This window comes from Argentina silus, assembly GCF_951799395.1.
Source record: "Argentina silus genome assembly, chromosome: 9".
NCBI lineage: Eukaryota > Metazoa > Chordata > Actinopteri > Argentiniformes > Argentinidae > Argentina > Argentina silus.
Genome location: NC_139663.1, coordinates 10,841,377 through 10,864,163, shown reverse-complemented (window position 1 = coordinate 10,864,163; position 22,787 = coordinate 10,841,377). Strand labels below are relative to the sequence as shown.

Genomic DNA, 22,787 nt, shown 5'->3' with positions numbered 1-22,787 from the left:
TATAATTTGTTGTAATAGCAGGTGTGTTGCAGGACTCTGCTGAACATGTTCTACCAGTCAGTGGTGGTATGCGGTGGCGGGGGGGGGGGGGGGGGGGGGCGCAGTAAGACTGTACACTTCCTCCTCCGACTGGCTCGATCTGGGTGATCATAGTCAGGCTAGGGGATGTTAAATCATACGTAATGTTTCAGATGTCTATTTTATTTTATTCTATTATTCTATTGTCACTTTATTTTGTTGTTGTTTTTTGGTTGTTTGTGATGTGAGCTGCTGTAACACCTTCATTTCCCCTCAGGGATCAATAAAGTACCTATCTATCTATCTATCTATCTATCTATCTATCTATCTATCTATCTATCGAATGAATAGTAATCTAATGAATACAATTAATCCCTAATTTTAATTCACCCTGAGAAGAGGGGGTTCCCAGCATACTCAACCCACACCCCCACTTGAAATGTCAACAGGTTAAGACACAATTACACATAAAGTGTTAACTGGAAAAACACCTTTGCTTTTCTGTTTCTAGCGCAACGGACGACGAATTTTTCTGGCATGTCTGAAACCACATCTTTTTGCTGTGTGTGTGTGTATTTCCGTTTCTATAAAGACCACCATCACCTCAACCCACCCTTCTTCTTTTCTTCGATCAAAAGTACTTAGATGCATTACAGCCCAATACACTCTCACAGGCACATCTATCAAATAGCGAACAGACGGATGAAAGGTGAGCGTTTTGATTTGCTAAGGAAGTTGTCCCATTTTTTTAAGAGCAAAAACAATATTGTCAGTTGTTTTGTCTCATGGAAATGATTAAAGAAAATATGGATCACTGTGAAATATCTGTTGTATGCACTTTATAAGCAGAAATGAGGGTAGATGACAAGCTTGCACTTTGTGTTACACACATACAGTGCCTTCGGAAAGTATTCAGACCCCTTCACTTTTTCCACATTTTGTTGTGTTACAGACTCAATTTAAAATGGATTGAATTAAAAGAATTTTAAAAGAAGAACTGTACATAGGTTATAAGATTGTGCGAGTGTGTGTGTGTGTTAGTAAAATCACATCATGACAATCTCTGCTAAATCGACATGCCCAGGGAGCTTATTTCTAATTCTCCTGAACTACTTTGTAATTCAAATGTATATCTCACATTTCATTTTCAGTGGGTTTAAGCCATAGTCAAAAACTGCTTTTTGCTGCAACCAGAGATGTCCCAGTTTATGATGTACCTATGGGCAGGGATCATGCTGTCCTTAATCCCTTGTAGTTGCCAATCATGCAATATCGGCTCAACCAATGAGTGCAAAGAGGCAGACTTTGCTCCAGGATCCAACTTAGCAGGGGAAGGGTATGACATCACCAAAATGGAACGCAAAGGAGCCTTTGTCATTGACATGAACTCATGGAAAAACCGTGATAAGACATGTACCCTCTGTACGAACCCCTATCTGGAGGGGAAAAAGCAGAAGCTTCCCTTGGCAGTGGTGGATTGGAGGCCAAACCAAAAGTGCAGCATGAAAGTGTCCAGTAAACTCCATCAGTCCAGCGAGTCTCTTGTCAGCTCCACCAGCTCTTCAGTAGAGAATGACTGGCAGGTCAATCTAAACGTACAGGTAGGGAATAAAGGCGGGGATGTGATGCTTGCTGGAACCAACTCCAAATTGGCTGAATATTCCATGGAGAAAACCAAGAAGGACAAGTTCAGTTTCACAAGCCACAGCATGACCTGTGAGTATTACAGGTAAGCAACAACGGGTACCCCAGACACCTTGAGGTGATTTTACCTATGACCATCTCAATTCTCATTTTACAGTTGTGTATCTGTGTTTGTGCAGCAATCACCCCTGTCTGATTCTCTTCTCTCTGGTCACAAATAGCTATCGAGTGTCCGGGCAGCCCAAGTTACATCGCGAATTCTTCAGATCAGTGAAAAATCTCCCCAAAACCTACAATCCTGAAAACAAATCCCGCTATTACAAGCTGATTGACAACTTTGGAACCCATTACATAACCAAGGTGAGAGAGATTGTCATATCACTGTGGTAACAGAGATACAATCTTGAAATCCCCAGTCATACAAACTAAAACACAAAACCAGTATTTTTGCCCCTCAGTGTGCTGCTAATACTAGCTTCCCTGTGAGCACATCCGTTATTTGACAAAAGCTTCTCTGCCTTCTCATCCTATCCCCTGCTAGGTCAGCCTAGGTGGATCTGTGCAGTCTGTGACCAGCATCAGGCAGTGCCAGGCTAGCATTCAGGGCTTCAGCGCAGAGGAGGTGAAGATGTGCCTGGACGTGGAGGCCTCTGCCAGAGTGGGTGACAACAGCATGAAGACTCAGTCCAAGCACTGCCAGGAGGACAAGGACAGGACAGAGAGCAAGGCCAGCTTCTCCAGTCTCTTCAATGACAGGTGAGAAAATAGCTTATTTCCCCTCTCAAACACTCAAACACAAAGCTTTCTCTCTCCACACACTTCATCAATAATGCACACTCTCCCATGCACATGGACATTCCTTCTCTCTCATATACACTTGTTGAAATGTATGCCCCTCCTACACAAAGACGTCCTCATACCTTCATTCTCCTGACAGGTTCACTGAGATAAATGGTGGCCACACCACAGAACCAGAGCTCCTCTTCTCTGCTGATAAAGACCCATCCTCCTACAAGGAATGGCTGAACACCCTGCCACTCAACCCGGGTATCGTCTCCTATTCGCTGGATTCCCTCCATGAGTTGCTGCCCACCAAGAACCCGGCACGGAGCAACCTACGCAAGGCCATCAGCCATTACATCCTGGAGAAGGCACTGTGGAGGAACTGCTCTGAGCCCTGCCTGGCAGGCATCAAGAGAGACCCGAGAGACTCTTGCATCTGCAGCTGCCACAATACCCCTGGGGTAGGCCCAGACTGCTGCCCAACCCGCAAGGGCATGGCAAAGGTGATCATCACTGTGCAAAAGGCTACTGGCCTGTGGGGAGACACCACCACCGCCACTGACGGCTTTGTGAAGGTGTCCTTTGCAGGACTGGGGATCGGACGCACCCCCAGCATCTACAACAACAACAATCCCCACTGGGCTAAACGCTATGACTTGGGCACCGTGGATCTGTCCAAAGGGAACAGGGTGAGATTTGAGGTGTGGGATGAGGACAACAAGTGGGACGATGACTTGCTAGGAGAATGTGAGAGAGATGTGACACGTGGGGTGAAGGAGGACCTCTGCGTTCTCCAGCATGGGAACTTGTTCTATAAATGGGAGGTGGAGTGCGTCCCAAGTTTGACTGGTCCCACCTGTATGGACTACAAACCTTCCCCCATGAATCGTCATCTTGAGAAGGTGTATGTGTCACGCCACTCCCGTCTCATTCCAAAAGACATGCTGGTGAATATGGGAGTGTTTGTGGGTGGACCCAACGTACATTCCAATCAAACCCATAGCACTGAGAGCAGAGGGTGAGGCAGTATTTGAAGGCTGTTAACCCATGTTAAAAACCAGTCCTGCCTGTTTTTTCTGATCTACTGCTTCTCGGTGCTTCACCTTTAGAGATAGAAGAAGTTCAGTTTACTGCTTTGATTTTGTTTTTACGCAGCTCCTTAGTGTTTTAATGATCCAAACTTTTGAGAAATTCAGGAAATTAAGAATTGTATTGTTGTTGTATTATTGTATTGTATTATTGCTGTTGAATTGGTGGTAGAATTAGAAATTAATAATTCATGTGTAATGATGTTTAGTGTGAATGTGTAATAATGTTTCATACTATAATTCATACTATAATTACGGAGTGTTATTTGTTAGTTTGTATGGCTTTTTTGCACATTCTATAATTATATATTCATATTGCTGTGTATGTCTATGCATTGTTAACAATTAAATATGACAATTTGACTTCTGATAATTATTTAGATACAAGTCATTTTCACTTGCATTTTCGAAGCTGACATACTGGCTGCATTTCTCTGCAAAATAAAATGCTTATTAAGCACACTGTGAGATCTCTTTTATATGTCAAATGCAAAGTATTTTGATAAGCATTCAGAGTTAACTTTCATGTTTTAGAAGTGACAACTGTAGCAGCGGACTCAAAGCAGACATCGCGGTTTCACATAAAGGTTATTGTGCACCACATGATGACATGTCAGCCACTACCATCTGAACTCTTAGCAGTTCTTCCACAGTTCTTAACATTCTTATTTCTATGTTCTATGTTTATGCAAGATGAGTAGCATGTGAATGAATATCCTTTTTTTCTCATGTCTAATAAGGTGTGTTTTGCATTACATCTTTACTAGGTGTTGTTGCATTTTGTTGTGTCAAAGCGAGACATAAAGCACTTGAGAGAGGAAGTTCAGCGGTTTCCTGTGCACAGATGAGGCTGTGTTGATGACCGCGAAAGGGAACAAAGTGTACATGTTGTCATGGGAGATCTGTTATAGAACATGTTTTGTGTTGGAACATCACCAGCAGAAGCATCAGAGTTTGCAATGACTTGAAGAGAAATGAGGTGCCAGGTTTTGTGAAGGTTTTGTGTTTGGAGTTTATTTGGTTGAAAATTGCTTTAAACTCTTAGAACCACATTCTTTTAACATTACATCCAAATTACCTCCACCATCACTTTTCAGAGAATGAGGAGAGTGTCAGACATGGTATGGGTGCTTTCTGACCATTAGTGTAGATACCAACACAAACACACAGGGGCAACACAACATCTCCAGAAACAGGGAGGAGGTGTTAAGGAAGAGAGGGAACAGACAAACAACAACAATACAAAAGACAGGGACCATGAACAAAACAAAACCTCAACAGACACAAAAAAAACACAACAAAAATGGAATGAAAACAATAACAAAAGAAATGAAAAAACACATCACAATGAACACATTATGGATTGGAACAAATATTCACTCAAGGGAGGCTGGGCCGTTTGAATTAACCTGGAGAGAGAGAGAGGGAGGGGGAGAGAGAGAGAGAGAGAGAGAGAGAGAGAGAAGGGGCGGGGGAGAAGCAAGCACGGTTAACAATAAAACATAGACAAGCCTAACTGACCTTTATGGTTACGTGATCACATGCTTAGTCATGCAACAATGAGTGGGAACAAACAATAAACCACCAGGCAACAACCCCATCTTTCTCACCTTTGTATCCATTTCCAAGGAATCCATTGAGTCCTCCACCATATTTGCCATCTCTCCCTCCTGTAGAAGTAAGGGACACACAGTCAGACAGAATAAATGTGAAGGTACAGGAGGAGGTACAGAATGGTCGATTACCAAAGACATGACAGAATGTTTCATGTAGGAGGGCCTTTGCTTTAGGTTTGGTAAGTTCAGTAGACATCTGCCAGAATGACACAACCAATCAAATCAATGAAAGATGACAGGAATGCATAATGTGGATCACATAATGTCTCATAGTAACGCAATAGTTTTAATTAGCCACATAGCATGCTAGAACTGACAGGTGACAGCAGGAAGTTCAATCAGTGAGTGTTACTTCATGACTCACCATAGGCACCCTGACCTGTGCCAAGCTGTCCACCATAGCCTAAGCAGCCACATGCCAAGACAAGAGTCATAACAATAGGTATCACACACAGGAATTATATCAAAAGACCCACAAGACATATACAAGCCACACATAGAACATGTACCACAGACAAACACAGACATTCAAGCCATTTTCCTAGACATTCACAGACATCCATGCATTCCCATCATAAGCAAGTAAGTAAAACACATCAAGATTTGCCTCAAGACAAGCCATATAGGGGTGTTATAGGTGTGTGTGTGTGTGTGTGTGTGTGTGTGTGTGTGTGTGTGTGTGTGTGTGTGTGTGTGTGTGTGTGTGTGCGTGCGTGCGTGCGTGCGTGCGTGCGTGCGTGCGTGCGTGCGTGCATGTGAGAGTAGGTGAGTTTAATGACCTGCTGGCTGACCTCCTCCATTCATGTAACCCCCTCCGTTTCCTAAAATGATGCAAGACAAGTACTTGAAGATGGCAGGAGCCACAACAGACATAGTCAAACACATACACACACATATAATAACCAATACAGCACATGAGCAAACACACAATGACACGCGCACACACACAGTTATACAGACAGACAGATAGACAGACAGACATGTACAGAAAGACATGTACCATTTTTGCAATTAGGTTTCACACCACCAGTCTCCAGTCCACCATAAGGCTGGGAACCCTGAGCCAACCCACCGTTCCCTTGGAGAGACAGTAAGAGCAGGAGCAAGAGGACAGCAGAAGGAAGACGGGTTTAAAGAAGAATACACCACTCACACACACACACACACACACACACACACACACACACACACACACACACACAACACACTCTCTCTTTGTCTCTCTCTAAGACACAGAGAAGTTTCATCTCACCATATTTGCCAGCAGATTTGCCATCACCTCCTCCCAGGCCAAGTTGTTGAGCACCATAAGGGTAGCCACCATCACCTGGGTGAATGATTACAAAGCTTATTTAGACAAATTTCAAGCCATTCAAGCAAAATTATAATTATAATGCTTCTAGTGAATTGGCATACCCACAAGGATTCATGAACACATATCAATGAAGCTGTTTAACATGAATAGGTTAGCCTGATCCTGTAAACATTACATCAGTATTCACACACACACACACACACACACACACACACACACACACACACACACACACACACACACACACACACACGGTCACAACATTCTTACCGTCAAGTCCAGCAGGCATTACTGGAGCGACATTGTAAGGAAGCTGACCAACTCCACCACCACCTGTGAACATAGCAAGGGTTAATTTCAGAATTAATGCTCTTCTTCTTCTTTTCTTTTTCCCTGTCACTCTCAACAGACCTGACCTATTAATGCATGGACAATTAGGTCCTGACTAGTCATTGGAGGACTGACAGCCAAAGTGATCAGTGCTCACCGTATTTACTACCTGCACCCCCTGCAGGCTCCATCCCTCCACCCAGTCCCCCTGAAACAGAGCAGGAGGAGCCTCAACAATGACACCATGGCAACAGGCAAATCTGAATGAAAATGATACCATGACAATGACTGTTGGCTTTCTTCTTGAGTTTGTGACGGAGACTCTCTCTCTCTTACCACCCCAGTGTTCCTTACTCATTTATACCTTCTCTTTATGACGTCACCATCCTCGTACCTCTATTCTTTCCACATTGCCCTTTCTTCTTACGTGTCTATATATCTTCTATCTCTCTTTTCTCTCTTTCTGGCGTACACCCCTCTCTCTCTATGTGTGTATTTACCAAAGCCAGTATCAGGCCCCAGCCCCATAGGCTGAGCACCCCCGTAGGGCCCTCCGCCGTACCCGCCCGACTTCCCATCAGGCCCCAGCCCAGCCGGCACCACTGGCTGGCCCCCGTAGGGCAGAGCACCAGCAGGACCAGCACCAGCACCCCCTACAGACACACACACAGGTTACTGCATGAAGGAGGGACCCGGGTTAGACGCACACAGTGAGGAAGAGGAGGTCAGAAGGAAAGTAAAACTGTATGTGAGTGGGGTTGTCAATAGGAAACACAATGAAGATTAGACACTTCATTTCAATTTCTTTCTTAATTTTGAATTCAGAGTGAAGGTTTATATAGATATAATGATGTCCTGACACCGGTGCTGAACATACATCAATCTAGTGTACTGGAATTCTTGGAACAGAGGTGTTTGTTTAGGTGGTTCTCTGTGTGGCCAGGTACCCATGAGTGTGGTTGACATGAACTCATGAATAATACAAGAACACTCAAGAATGTGTATCAGCGGAGGCTGGGGGAGATAGAAATCGGAGGACGGGCTCATTGTAATGCATGGAATGGAATGAGGAATGGTATCAAACACGTGAGTTCATTATAATGAGCCTATCCTCCGATTTCTACTTCCACCAGCCTCCCCTGATGTGTATCTGTATGGTATAGTAGCACCAGAATCAACAGTTTGGCTGGTAAGAAGAAGTGTCTTGGTGAGAGATAAGATATAACACTGTTCTTAGTGTATACCAACATTAATATTTCATCACATTCATCAGTATCATGCATGTTTTTCTATGTTTTGACAGACATCAATTAGGGTGATTCTCCTTCCATGTGTACATCCTGCTTTAATGTCCTCCATCTTTCCACAAGTGGAACTTTTTGAAGAGGTCATCAACTGCTGGTTCCCCCCCCTCTTGCATCCCTGACTCTCTCACCGTATTTCCCCTGACCCTTTGCACCATAGCCTCCTGCACCAAGGCCTAGAATATCAGAAGAAGAAAAAAAAAGGTCAACCTTGTGGTCAGACAGTAGTAGGCTAATCCTTTAAGTGATTCATGAGATCTGTCATGAGATAATGTGATGTATTGGAAAGCTTGGCAGTATATGAAGAAGGAGAATATTGAGTATTGTCAGTGTATATCAACATTTACAAATGGGGGGCAATTGCAGCACCTAGAGGGAAAACTGTTACATTACATTAAGTTATGAGTTAAGGCAAGCGTAATGAGTATGGACACTAGCAGCTGACATTATAGGCTACTGCACTTTCCACTCACCTCTTTCAAATCAGACTTTCACAGTTTGTATTCATTTTCAAAATACCTCTCTTGACTAACTAAGAAAGTTCCTAGAGTTGTTACCGTACCTGCTTGAGTTATTAAGCGTTTCTAGTGGTTAGCATGATTACCTCCGCCCTTCCCAGCTTTGCCTCCCAGCCCAGCACCATCAGCTAACACTGGGTAACCATTCCCTAAAAAACATTATTATAATCATCAATCAATTATAACTATGTGTGTATATGACTGAGTTAGTTGGTTGGTTGGTTGGTTGGTTGGTCAGGCTAGTTGGTTGGCAAGACGGGATGAAACTTACCAGCTCCATAACCATTGCCACCAGCACCATAGCCATTGCCATAGCCTATAGAGAAAAGATGAAATATCTAAATCTTCACAAGAAAGTCCACATGTCATTTCAATCTAAATATCACAGCCCAGCAACCTCAATAACTGTGCATGAGGATTTTCATTTCTTTTGGCCCTACTGTGGACCTGTGTTTATTTTTGTGATGAGTGACTGTTTACCTACAGGGATGGAAAGATTAAGAGAGAGAGAGAGAGAGAGAGAGAGAGAGAGAGAGAGAGAGAGAGAGAAAGAGAGAGAGAGAAAGAGAAGGGGACAGGCACATGCACAAAAAGAGACACCGAAATACCTGCAGGCACTGCCTTGGCACCTCCAGCTGGTCCTCCACCTGCACAAGGACACAGGCGGTTGAAGATAAGATCACTTCTTGGAAATAAAGACCCTGAGGATCTGTCTATCCTCATTCAAGATCACTTCCCATCAGGGACAACCTTGATGTAACTCAGTTCTGGACGAGGCAGCACTGAGTATAACACTGCTAATCCTCAGTCATTCCAGACATACTGAATCTATCTGATCTCATATTTCACTTCCAAGGCATTAGTTCTGTCCTTCAATCTACAATGTTCCTTGGCTATAGGGTTGTATTTCAAGGTCTGCAGCATTTGACCTGACGGAAGCTTCCTGACTTACCATTTCCGTAGCCTGCCCCAGCACCCAGGTATCCTCCAGCTCCAGCTCCGTCACCATAACCTGTGGTGACACCAAAGACAAGATAGACAACAGGCTCTCTCACACACAGACACAAAGCTACACACCGACTACACACATCGTAATGACATAAACACAAGCACACACACTCAAACACCACACAATGTAACACACAGACACATATTACATTGTACATTGGAAAAAAGAAGACAGAAGACTGTTGATCGACATGTGTTCAAACACATGCAGACAGAGAGATTGAGACAGACAGATACATGGGGATAAGAGGGCAGACAGTCTGAGTGGTTTGTAGAAGCAGTACAATGTATAATTCAAATAATAGTGTGGATTCTCACAAGTTGAAGGAAAGGGAGAGACACAACTAGGAAGAATGAGAGAGAGGGTAAAAGGGAGTATAGAGAGAAAAGGTGGGAGAGGGAGAGAGAGAGTAAATGCCATAAAGGAAAGAGTGAGAGGAAGAAAGAGAGAAAGAGAATGATATGGCGACATCTGAAAGGTCTCACCTGTCGCTTTGCCTGCTCCACCCTGGGGGTATCCACCCTGGGGTACTCTGCCCAGGGGTGCTCCGCCCTGTGGGTATCCGCCCTGAGGGTATCCGCCTTGGGGGTATCCGCCCTGAGGGTATCCCCCCTGTCCCAGATTGGCACCTGAGATACAAGAGTGAACAAGAGTGGTGAGATTGAAGGAAAGGCTGGAGAGAAAGGCAGAGAGAGATAGAGACGTGGATAGAGAGAGAGAGAGAGAGAGAGAGAGAGAGAGAGAGAGAGAGAGAGAGAGAGAGAGAGAGAGAAATAGAGAAGGGGGCAGATTTTCTAATAAAGTGAAAGCCTCACCAGCAGATTTGCCTGCTCCACCCTGGGGATATCCACCCTAGCCCACTCCTTAATCAATTTAACTGAAATTGTCTTAAAGATTCTAATGTGGTAGCATATGCTGTATCTTTCATCATACATCTGTACAAAGTTATGTAGACATTATGAAATATGACATAAGTTATGTCATATTTCATAATATCTCCCATTACCTGCTCCATAGCCATTGCCAAGTCCTGCTCCAGGATAGCTTCCTGCTCCACCGCCATAGCCTGTGGAATAAGTCAACAAAGCTCAGCACAAACCCTTGTGATTGGCTCTGAGCCTGTTGGACACCATCCCTGAACTCATCACACAACACTGTGATTGACCTGTAGTCTGTGGAGGAAAACATGAGTGCTCATCACACAATACTGCTATTGGCTCATAGCCCATCGGGCACAACATCCATGCATATCACACAGCACTGTGAGGGACAGTGACACACAACATCAATGTGGCAACAGACAGACAAATGTGTTTATAGCAAACCCAGCCATGGTGAACCGAAGCCAAACCTACTGTTTAGCTCAGATAACAAAGTCAACCTTCCCTGAGTAATTCATCCGGGAGTCAAACACTGTTCACAGAGTGCAAAAACAGAGATATAAAACACCAAGGAAACAAGACAAATGCATCGCCAACAGAAAGGGTATAATTACCCTGGACATGCAGTGGTTGCCATGGATAGACGCAAAGTGAGAGTGGAAATGCACCAAAGTGATTTCTACGAACGTGTGATTGACACATGCAGTTGGAGATAGGACACACAGACACACACTAGATAGTATAGGTTTACCAGTTTTGGATGCTTTAGCACCCTGTCCATTGGGTGCTCCCTCTCCTGGACCATATCCTGGAGACCACAACACTGGTTACTAAACCAAAAATGTATATTCATCAGATACACATAGAAGTATCATATCCTGCCATGACACATGCTCCATGCAATATGACTCAAAGACACACACAGGTGGAGAGTAGAGGTTTACCATTGTTTTTAGCACCCTGGCCATTGGGCACACCAGCTCCTGGGCCATATCCTGGAGACCACAACACTGGTTACTCAACACTACCTACACAACTACTACAGTCAAAATACACTGGATCTATCATTAAAGGCTTTCAACAAGTTACAGTTTACAACCAGTGATATCAGCTGTACTCATGCAGTGCTGAAGGCATATTGTCTCAACTCTGATGACAAAGGCAAACAAACAGATTTGACATGGACAGAGACACACACATAGTATCAGAGGTTTACCATTGCCTTTGGCTCCCTGACCATTGGGACCTCCAGCTCCTGGACCATACCCTGGAGACCACAACAGGGATTAGCCTTCATAACCATTATCTGATGCTATCTGTGACTGTAGCTGTGCCTGTACCTGCTCAACACTTGTCAAATCTCTTAAAGGCTTTAAGGCTTTCCAGTATAACTGTTAGGGCACTGTGAAGGGCATTCAATGAGTCTTGATGTCAGGTTAACACTGATGACAGAGGGTAACCAATAGAGAGAAATAGAAATAGAAACAACCACTGAGTAACAGAAGTTTACCATTATTTGCATTGGGCCCCAGCCCACAACTAAATACTGGGTCAGCCATGCTTAAATATATCACAAATGCTTGTTTAGGAGTCCATAACCCAATATGAAGATGGGAAACCACACATCATGCACCATGCAGATGGAGAATCTGAGCTCAACAGACACAGACTCAAACACAGAAACAGGGAGGCTAGGAGATGTTTACCATTGCTTTTAGCACCTGAAGGCTCTCCTGGACCATATCCTGGAAACCAACAACAATTCTTACTTCACATCGGTCAACAACAGACTTATATTAACAGTAGTTTCACAGTGTGAATTCACACCTGCCCTGGCACAGTGGATTTTTCCAAGTCTTAGTAAACGCTCATTCCAACATGTTACAAGCATGACAAATATTTTACTTGGACATACAAATTTAACAGACAAGAACAGATGCACTAAGCCAGACAGACACACAGACATGGTATCAGAGGTTTACCATTGCCTTTGGCTCCTTGACCATTGGGCACACCAGCTCCTGGACCATATCCTGGAAAACCACAACAACTCACCCATCAGACTAGTTTGTCGTAATGGCATTATTCAAACAGCATGCAACTTAACACTCAACCAGACAGACAAATAGACGCACAGAGACAGACGAAGACACACAGACATGGTATCAGAGGTTTACCATTGCCTTTGGCTCCTTGACCATTGGGCACACCAGCTCCTGGACCATACCCTGGAGGCCACAACAGGGATTAGCTGAGTTAATGACATATGCTGCCTTCTCAATACTATTCACATGGATCTGTCAAAGACTCTGCTCTACCCTCTCCAGCTTAACAGTTCCAGGCATCCAATGAGTGTTACAAGGGATCCATGCAAATATATTCTTAACTGAAAAGTGGTGTGGGAATTCACACTAATGAGAGAAACAACCCAAGAGTGCAGTAGCAGAGTTTTACCATTTTTAGCACCAGCCGGCACCCCAGATTCTGGACCATATCCTGAAGACCATAAAGACCATAATAGCTGTTACTACAACACTGGTTATTAGCAATGGGTCAAAACATCTGCCCAAACATGAAACATGCACCTCTGGATCCATGCAAATGTAACATAAATGCTGACCCACTAACATTCAGGAGTTCATCACCACATATATTTGTGAAGAGTAGTGCCACACAGCATGCAACACACATACAGAGCCCATCTTCAATACACTGTAGATAGACACACAGACAGTGACACTCAGACAGGGTAGCAGAGGTTTACCATTGCTTTTAGCACCTGAGGGAACTCCAGCTCCTGGACCATATCCTGGAAAACCACAACAACTCACCCATCAACAACTCACCCATCAACAACAGAGCAGAATCAAAATCTAGTGGTAGATATTTGCATATCACACTTGCCTGAGCACAGTGGATCTGTTCAAGACCTCAACATGCTCATTCCATATTAACATGTTACAGACATGTAGAAATATTTCACAAGCCCCAACCGACCTCAGTGTTTTAGGCAGTTGGTCATCATGTCATCAACAGCATGCAACATACAGTAAAGCTTAACCTGAATGTTGAAGTAGACAGACAAACAGATTCTGAGACAGATGAGGACAGACAGACATGGTAGTGGAGGATTACCATTGCCTTTAGCACCCTGTCCATTGGGCACACCAGCTCCTGGGCCATATCCTGGAGACCACAGAGACCATAATAGCTGTTACTAAACACTGTAACTCAACGTCCCGTTCTGATTCACAAATATTAACCATAATAGCATATCGTTCTGTTCTTTGACAGACACACAGACAGGGTAGTGGAGGTTTACCATTGCCTTTAGCACCCTGTCCATTGGGCACACCAGCTCCTGGGCCATATCCTGAAGACCACAACAGTGATTACTCAACACTACCTACATAACTACTAAAGTCATAATACACTACATCCACCATCAAAGGCCTTTATCAACAAATTGCAGTTAATACAATGTGAGCCACCATGCAGTACTGAATGCAGATTGACTAAAACCGTGATGAGAAAAGCCTAACCTAACCCTAACCCTAACAAAACCGAAATATAGACAGGAACAGATCACTGATCTATACATCTTATAGAGTGTGTACAAGTCATTGGGACAGACACAGAGACAGAGTATCAAAGGTTTACCATTGCCTTTGGCTCCCTGACCATTAGGACCTCCAGCTCCTGGACCATACCCTGGAGACCACAACAGTGATTAGCCTGGTTGGTAATTACTTACACTAACGCTACCTGCTCAATACTATTCAAAAGGATCTACCAATGGCTTTGTTCCACTTTCTCCAATATAACAGGCAATAGGGATCCAACAAGTCTTGATGGCTTGTTATTGTGAGTGTTGCAAACTGTTACTGCCAATATGTTCTTTACTGTGAAACTGACAAAGAACTACAGTACTTTGTGTCATAGTGGCAATACCCAGCATCCAGCACACCGTATATATTAGTGGTTTAAGGTTTACCATTTTTAGCACCTTGTCCATTGGGCACTCCAGCTCCTGGACCATACCCTGGAGACCACAATAGCAGTTACTAAACACTGGTGTCTCAGTAGAAGCTAGCTCTATAGATCTCATCTTAAGGCTCCGTAGCTTGTCTTAAACACAATGATAGAGACATACTTGGAGAGACAGAGATAGACTGTGACCCTCAGACAGGGTAGAAGCGGTTTACCATTGCTTTTAGCACCTGAGGGAACTCCAGCTCCTGGACCATATCCTGGAAAACCACAACAACTCACCCATCAACAACAGACCAGAGCAGAATCAATATCTAGTCATGTCACACTTGTCTGAGCACAGTGGATCTGTCACAGTGGATCTGTCACAGTGGATCTGTCACAGTGGATCTGTCCGAGACCTCAACATGCTCATTCCAATTAACACGTTTACAGACATGCACAAATATGTAACAAGTGCTAACCAATCTCACTGTTTCAGATAGTTTGTCATATCATTAAACAGCATGCAGCATAAAGCTCAACCTACATTTGTAAGTAGACAGACAGACAAAGACAGACAAGGACACACAGACAGGGTAGTGGAGTTTTACCATTGCTTTTAGCACCTGAGGGAACTCCAGCTCCTGGACCATATCCTGGAGACCACAACACTGGTTAGTCAACTTCACAGACCCATAAAATAAGATAAAATCTCTGTAAATATCATACATATGTACACTGATATTCCCAATAGATCGTAGCGATGCACTAGCTGATCATAGCATTTAATAGCATGATATTTGTCATAATAAGGCCAGTGTTATTCAACATGCAATAGTGTATGCAGCTTATTAACAGACAGGGTATGGGATTACCATTGCTTTTAGCACCCTGTCCATTGGGCACACCAGCTCCTGGGCCATATCCTGGAGACCACAGAGACCATAATAGCTGTTACTAAACACTGTAACTCAACGTCCCGATCTGATTCACAAATATTAACCATAATAGCATATCTTTCTGCTCTTTGAAAGACACACAGACAGGGTAGTGGAGATTTACCATTGCCTTTAGCACCCTGTCCATTGGGCACACCAGCTCCTGGGCCATATCCTGGAGACCACAACAGTGATTACTCAACACTACCTACATAACTACTACAGTCAAAATACACTACATCTACCATCAAAGGCTGAATACATATCGACTAAAACCCTGATGAGAAAAGCAATTAAAACCGAAATATAGACAGGAACAGATCAGTGATCTATACATCGTCTCTACACACCAGCTCCTAGGCCATATCCTGGAGACCCGATCAATAATAACTCATGAATTAGTTACGGAAAAAAACTGAACTCAATTAGCAAAGCCCCAACATAGGGTTAAGAAGACCAACATATTGACAGAGGCCATAGTCTGCACACTGCACAATCAGCAAGTCATAAGCATGCTGTCTAAGACACGCTAGCACTGTGACTAATGCAGATGTGGAGTCGTACAGTGAAGTCAGGAATGGTGCATCTGCTTGTGTGCTCAGGTGTCCTGCACTGAGCACAATGACATGGCACATTGACTCCATCAGCATGCATCAAGAGGTGTAAGCTTTTAAACTGTGACCCACACTCTAATCACTAGCTGAACTCTAGGTGCAGCTGAACTCTATTTATAGACCTTGTCAGAGTCAGGGGATGGAAACTCCAATTAGCTTGTGAGTCAGAGTTTTGAGTGAATTAAGCCATCACTGGCACAATGCTATAGACGCAGTAGTGCAGTACAGACACCAAGGCACAGACACAGACACATACAGTACATACATTCATACATACATACACAGGGCTACAAACAAGACAACAGGCAAAAACAAGGTGGTGTGACAGTTTACCATTGCCTTTAGCAGCCTGTTCAATAGGCACGCCTGCACCATCACCATTACCTAAACATCATTGACAACCAAGAGGTCAATCACACATAACACACTCTCACTCCTACACCTACAGATGTCAAAACATGCAACTAAGAAGTCAAGTAAAATGTTAACGGCACTGTAAGGTTGCTTAGATAAAACCTTTTAACAATGAATGAAATCTTATTCTAGTTTAATTAAGAGGAGGGTTGACAAATTCATGCCAGCAAATCGCGCTGCAAAGGACAAAGAACTTAATATTAGACCTACACTTACCAAAGTTCTGGGTTTGCTCTCAGTTTTGAACGTCACACCATTACATTATCGTTTGTGCATCTACCACAGTATTGACTGTGTTTCATCTTGTGTAAGGTAGACAAAGGATGACTGGAATACTGTATACTTCTCTCATTTCAATCTAAATGGAGGTTGAATTCAACACACTCAATAAGCACATATAAACATTGCTAATATGGAAAGAGATTGACTGAGACACTGAACACAAAACATAGATATAACATGATATAGATATATATAACATGATATAGATATATATAACATGATATAGATAACAGATATAACATGATATAGATAACAGATATAACATGCATAAGCAACCTCAGACAGGTCCAGTATAGATGCTGATATGCATATACTGTAAAGAGGTTACTATGCACACACCAAGACATGAGGTCACTCACAAACAGAGAAAGTAGAAGGGCAAACAATTAAATTCACACACAGTCTGAGGGAAACCTTCACAAACAAGAGAGAAATGGTCTGCATCCCAGTTGTTGACTAACAATGGGATGACTAATAGAGAACAACAGAAGACAAGTCTCTAGAGTGAGCCACAAACTCAGACAACACAGTCAACATGTCACCGATAAAAAGATAACGAACACATAAACACAGATAAAAACACGAATATCAAGAAATGAACACTTTACCCTTGTTTACTGTCCCATCGAGCACCGTGGGACCCAGACTTTGGGACCCTGTGAGGTCTGGCTGGCTTTTTGCACCTTGTCCTACAGGGACATAGCCTTTAGTCACCTGTCCTTCTGTAGCAACAGGATCAAGACTTTTGGCTCCCTGTCCATATGGTATCACAGGCCCATAGCTCTTGGTTCCCTTTGCTTGTGGGGCTGCAGGGCCAAGATATTTGGCCTCTTTCCCAACAGGCACCTGAGGTCCAAGGCTTTGAGCCCCCTGTCCTACAGGGACATAGCTTTTAGTTGCCTGTCCTTCTGGTGCAACAGGCCCAAGACCCTTCCCATTTGACACTGCAGCTCCATAGCTTTTGGCTCCCTGTGCTTGTGGAACAGTGGGGCCTTTCACAAAAGGCACCTGAGGTCCCAGGCGTGTAGCCCCCTGTGTCTGTGGTACCACAGGACCCAGGTTTTTGGCTTCTTTTCCGAGTGGAGTCGCAGGTCCAAGGCCTTTGCCCGGCTGTGGTTGAGGAGCAGCAGGACCAAGGCTTTTGGGCCCCTTCATACATGGTAATGCAGGTCCCAGACTTTTGACTCCTTTTTCAAGAGGCGTTGCAGGTCCTTGGGTTCTGGCTCCTGTTAAATCTTGTACCTGGGCACCTTGACCCTTATCGCCCTTTCCAGGCCCTCCTAAACCTCCCGCAGACACACCTGGCGGAGAAAAGATTATCACCATGCACTACTGAATTCTAGGGGACCTGGACTCGATTTTGGTTTTGTACATATAGCACACCTTAGTGGCTAGGGGCAGAAAACATTGTACTGTAAGTATTTAATCACCAAAATATTACAGACTACAAACAGGACCACGTTACTGGACACTGACACACAACACCAACAGGATGAACAACAATGTTCATCATGAGCTGAAAATGGCCTTTGGTTAAAGGGTATCATCATCAACCATGTAACGACACAGACTACAACAAACAACACACAAAACACAACGAAAACCGCCACAGGCGCAGCAACAGACGCAAAACAGACTGACATAAAAACACAATCACAGTCACAGAGGACATCCACTAACAAAAAAAACGCCCACACTGAGAACACATACTTCACAAGACACTGCCATTAGGAAATGGCACACACAAACACAAGTGTCCATGAGACACCCCAGGACAAAGACACACAATTCAATCAGTCAACATCAGTGTGTGGCACAGCTACATAACTGATGGACAGTGAGTTACAGAGAAACACAAAGGACAAAGACACCACTGACGAATCAACACAGAGCTCATGAAGGACGAGCACAAAGGACCTTTAGTGACACATCCACAGAACATTCATAGAACTCTCCAAACACCCACATATCTTTACCCAACTCTTCAGACCTTATTGCATAAGCGTGCCGTTCCTGCAGTGAAACCTTGAAACCACATAGCTATTGAGTTACCGTATGGTGCTTTGCAAGTTATCAGTAACGTTATCAGTAAAGAAGGAAAAGGCCACCATATATAGCATGAATAAAACTCAAAATTAAACATATAATAAATAAAAATTTTAAAAAAATGATACAAAAACAAGAAAAGAGGGGTTTACCCGCTTTGGATGGTTTAGCACCCTGTCCAGTGGGCACTCCAGCTCCTGGACCATAACCTGGAGACCACAACACTGGTTATTCAACACATGCTACCCACCACTGACCTATAGAGCAACCAGTGGAAACAGGGCCCCACAATGGATGAACTGTCATTCTAAATGAAAATGTGAAATCTAATTCATCATTGCGGTTAATTTATGCTTTTTAATATGTGTTGATTGATGATTCTGAATGATCCAGAGCTAACAAACACATGCTGTTAAAGAAAATATAATCAATTGATATGAAGTTAAAAGCAAAGACCAGGACTGTGATCTACACATGTGACCTACACATGTCACACACACACACACACACACACACACACACACAATGACTGCAAATTATACCACCATATATACTGTATGTGAATGTCCATAGATCAATATCATGGTTTGTGTGACATAATGTCTCTGCATGCAACATGCAAGTTGATGCTGTATAAACTGGCACAAAGACAGAGAGAAGGAGGGGCACACAAACACACAAACACACAAACAGGGTAGCAGAGGTTTACCATTGGGTCTGGCACCCTGTCCATTGCCTCCAGCGCCTGCCCCATACCCTGCAGACCACAATACTACAGTAGTTACTCAACCTGGCTACGAAACTCTCTGATTAATCCATGCCTTTATAAGACTCAAGGAGGATTCATGCAGACCCTCACACAGAAACAGAAACACACACACACACACACACACACACACACACACACACACACACACACACACACACACACACACACACATGCATGTGCACACCCGCTCTCACACACCAATGTTATGGTCCCCACTAATAAAGAAAACAGTTAATGGTAAATAGACAAGACACCCTTCCATGCAAATGAGCAAACCATCAGCGGATACACTCACTACACAAAGCAACTGAAGGAGGCAATTAACATAGTACCGACACAAAGCCACAAATGGACAAACATGGATAATGACAAACAAACATAGACATTGACAACATTGAGGGACACAACAGCATTGGCAGTTTTACCCGGTTTTGGTCCCTTAGATTGAGGGGCATACCCAGCTCCACCAGCACCTGATAGTGGCAAAGAGGGGTACTGTCACTGGAGTCAACCTACTGCAGTGTAGGAGGGTACAGGGCTGGTTGGTCTCTAGTGTTACTGTGACAAACAGTATCAACACCTTTAAGTTGTGCGACACAGGGACTTGTTGTTCATGGTTGACAAATGCTTGGCTGGCTAAGGTTCAGTATTTCAGAGACAATTTTTGAAATTAGGGTGATGTATGTAAATCACCGTTGATCGGGTTGTCTCTTTACACACACTACTGCACACCCACAGCTAGGGTCGATGAAGAATGTCAAAACATTGACATGTTTGTCAGTTGACTCGAGGTGAAAGCTATGAGAGAAATGACCCTTGTGTTTATAGAATATCGGCCTGAGGTCAGGGGTTACAGCCAGCTATGATTGGCTGCTTACCTGGTACTGCTCCAGCTCCAGGGTATCTCCCGCCCGCTCCATTCCCGTAGCCTAGCAACAAAACCAGAAGCAAGGTCAAAGGACATGTGCGACATACAGACACATGTCTTTAAATCAAAGCAGTGACATCTAATCACTAAACAGAGAGCTTAAATCACTAGCGGGGTTTTTGTTATTGCAAGGTTACATTGTGATTTATTAGATGAGAACCAATCTGCTCCTGCCATAACCACACTCATAGACAATGACAAAGTTTATCTATGCTGTGATTAAATATGACAAACAAATACATGGAAAGACGAACATAACCAAGTGGAATATTGTGTACTCTAGTCAGAACAAACAAATACAGACAACAAAACAAACACCTACCTGGCTGTGTGCCATACCCATTACCTCCATATCCTGACAAACACAGACAAACAGACTCATGACTTTGCTGAACATGATTAATGCAAATTCGGAAAAGATCAAGAATATCTCCTCCCCTGTGGGTCCCACTTACCTCCGCGCTGTTTTCCCCCCTGTGAGCCATAGCCTACTCCCAGTCCATTCCCCAGTCCCACTCCCAATCCCAGTCCTGCTCCAGTCCCTGCTCCCAGCCCTGTTCCAAGACTGGCACCTAGAATCAGACGAACGGCGAGGAACAAAGAAGGTGAGACATTGGATCTATTCAGTTACATGTGTAACTGTTCCATAGTGTCTACAATATTACGTTTGGAAATCTTTACTTATGTATTTTTTTATTGTGTAATGACCAACATAAAATCAAAATCAGTATTCAACATAATATTCAAGTTATAATCCATTTATTCATTTGTCACAGTCGTTGAAGACATCATGGAATAGTAGTGTCGCTAAAGATATTTTGTCTTGCAAGCAATAGTCAAAGGGTGAGTTTCACAAGTGCTCCATGATCTAAAAGTAATTACCACCACCATAGCCTCCCTGGCCTCCATATCCTGGCCTCACGCCTCTACCCCCTGGTCCTCTGTATCCCCCTGGAGGACAGACAGGCAGACAGACACAGATGGACACACGTCACATACTGATACACAAGCAGAAAGCAAACAAACCAAGAGCGTTTATCATAGAGAACTTCAACTATGTGTTCAGACTTATGAGGATGATGTCATAAAGCAACTCACCGACTCCCAGCTGAGGCCCGGGATAGCGTCCACCTGGGATCAAATTAGAGAGACCATAAGGAACAGACGGATGGAAGATCAACTTCTGCAAAGTCTGTCTTTTCTTTTACTTACCCCCAGCACCTCCAGTCTTGGCAGGCTTGGCTCCATAACCACGGCCTCCCTGCATCCCCAAAGATCCAACGCCTGAGGTACAACAAAGAAAGACCTCAAAGATAAGAGACATGAACAAGGCAAAGCATATCATCTATTGAGAAATTGTGATAAAAACTACAACATATACAATCAGTTCCTAATTAGTCTATTGAGTCAAATGGGCATGAGTCCAGATTTGTCCTGGATTTAATTGCATCACTTCTAAAGCAATGGCAGGCCAAAGGCAAAAGCAATGAAACCTCAAGCAATAAGATATGTCAGAGCTGAGATGTGAAAGTTCACAACCACTGACCTCCAGGTTTTCCTCCTCCCATTCCCTGGCCTGCACCCAGACCAGCACCTGAGGGAGAGAGAGAGACAGAGAATAAGAGATAAAAACCAAAGGCTTCTATCACAAACACACACACACACACACACACACACACACACACACACACACACACACACACACACACAGGCATGTGGAAGACCTAAAAGGTTTGCACTTACTCCTGCCTGGCATCATTCTCTGCATGCCTCCACTTTTTCCCCATGCCACACACACACACACACACACACACACACACACACACACACACACACACACACACACACACACACACACACACACACACAAGGTGGCATGTGGAAGACCTAGTGAAGCTAAAAGGTTTGCACTTACCCCGGCCTGGCATCATTCTCCCCATCCCTCCACTTTGAGGTTTCACTCCTGAGAGATAAAAATCAGCATCGCAAATCATTACAGTGTCCATTTATTACGCTTGTGTGGATGAGAAATAAGAGGCCATATTGAAGTATGCTGTGGCATACAGTGATTAGAGCTTTCACCACGTCCTGTAAGCAAATACTAACATTTGTGAGGTCAGCATTTGCAATCTTTACAGCTGATTAAATATGACATGACGTCAAAGCGATGAGTGGTGCACATCTCACCACCCTCCCATGCAGACTCAGCTCTAACTGGGCAGGAGGAGGAGAGAGACACAGACCTCCATTGATGGAGCGGAGAGAGACAAAATGGAGAGACTGTGTGCAAGTTGTAAAGTCTCCTCTCACAGCGGGTC

At 43.8% G+C, this 22,787-nt stretch overlaps 2 protein-coding genes across 4 annotated transcripts; one reads left to right on the top strand and one right to left on the bottom strand.

Annotated features, from left to right (window-relative positions):
• Positions 1-659: 659 nt before the first annotated feature.
• Positions 660-3,995, top strand: LOC310810073 (perforin-1-like). Its single transcript, XM_083677692.1, has 5 exons — positions 660-727; positions 1,170-1,747; positions 1,884-2,022; positions 2,204-2,418; positions 2,600-3,995. Exons 2-5 carry the CDS (start codon positions 1,215-1,217, stop codon positions 3,465-3,467), a joined length of 1,755 nt encoding a protein of 584 aa, XP_083533818.1. The 5' UTR covers positions 660-727; positions 1,170-1,214; the 3' UTR covers positions 3,468-3,995.
• A 1,517-nt stretch (positions 3,996-5,512) lies between these two features.
• LOC310810092 (uncharacterized protein) lies at positions 5,513-21,025 on the bottom strand. 3 transcript variants are annotated; one of them, XM_083677717.1, is made up of 19 exons: positions 20,925-21,025; positions 20,792-20,824; positions 20,420-20,470; positions 19,967-20,014; positions 19,482-19,529; positions 18,925-18,981; positions 10,632-10,691; positions 10,441-10,488; positions 10,111-10,254; positions 9,569-9,628; positions 9,225-9,263; positions 8,888-8,932; positions 8,230-8,274; positions 7,295-7,447; positions 6,952-7,002; positions 6,735-6,797; positions 6,402-6,476; positions 5,929-5,970; positions 5,513-5,552 (listed from the first exon to the last, which is right to left on the bottom strand). In XM_083677717.1, the coding sequence occupies exons 1-16, from the start codon at positions 20,952-20,954 to the stop codon at positions 6,753-6,755; spliced, it is 957 nt and encodes a 318-aa protein (XP_083533843.1). In that variant the 5' UTR covers positions 20,955-21,025; the 3' UTR covers positions 5,513-5,552; positions 5,929-5,970; positions 6,402-6,476; positions 6,735-6,752. The 3 variants fall into 3 exon arrangements, with proteins under 3 accessions (XP_083533843.1, XP_083533844.1, XP_083533845.1); XM_083677718.1 differs by lacking the exon at positions 6,952-7,002; XM_083677719.1 differs by lacking the exons at positions 18,925-18,981; positions 19,482-19,529; positions 19,967-20,014.
• Positions 21,026-22,787: the final 1,762 nt, after the last annotated feature.

What these genes read in the sequence shown, in the direction of transcription:
- LOC310810092 (XM_083677717.1), bottom strand. Translation starts at nt 20,954, where the DNA reads ATGGCTCACAGGGGGGAAAACAGCGCGGAG. An exon ending in TGGAGCTGGAGCAGTACCAG is followed by an intron (nt 20,015 to 20,419) that starts GTAAGCAGCCAA and finishes TGCCACTATCAG; the next exon opens with GTGCTGGTGGAGCTGGGTAT. An exon ending in TGCTAAACCATCCAAAGCGG is followed by an intron (nt 10,692 to 18,924) that starts GTAAACCCCTCT and finishes CTTATTCCACAG; the next exon opens with GCTATGGCGGTGGAGCAGGA.
- LOC310810073 (XM_083677692.1), top strand. Translation starts at nt 1,215, where the DNA reads ATGTCCCAGTTTATGATGTACCTATGGGCAGGGATCATGCTGTCCTTA. An exon ending in ATGACCTGTGAGTATTACAG is followed by an intron (nt 1,748 to 1,883) that starts GTAAGCAACAAC and finishes GGTCACAAATAG; the next exon opens with CTATCGAGTGTCCGGGCAGC. An exon ending in TCCAGTCTCTTCAATGACAG is followed by an intron (nt 2,419 to 2,599) that starts GTGAGAAAATAG and finishes TTCTCCTGACAG; the next exon opens with GTTCACTGAGATAAATGGTG.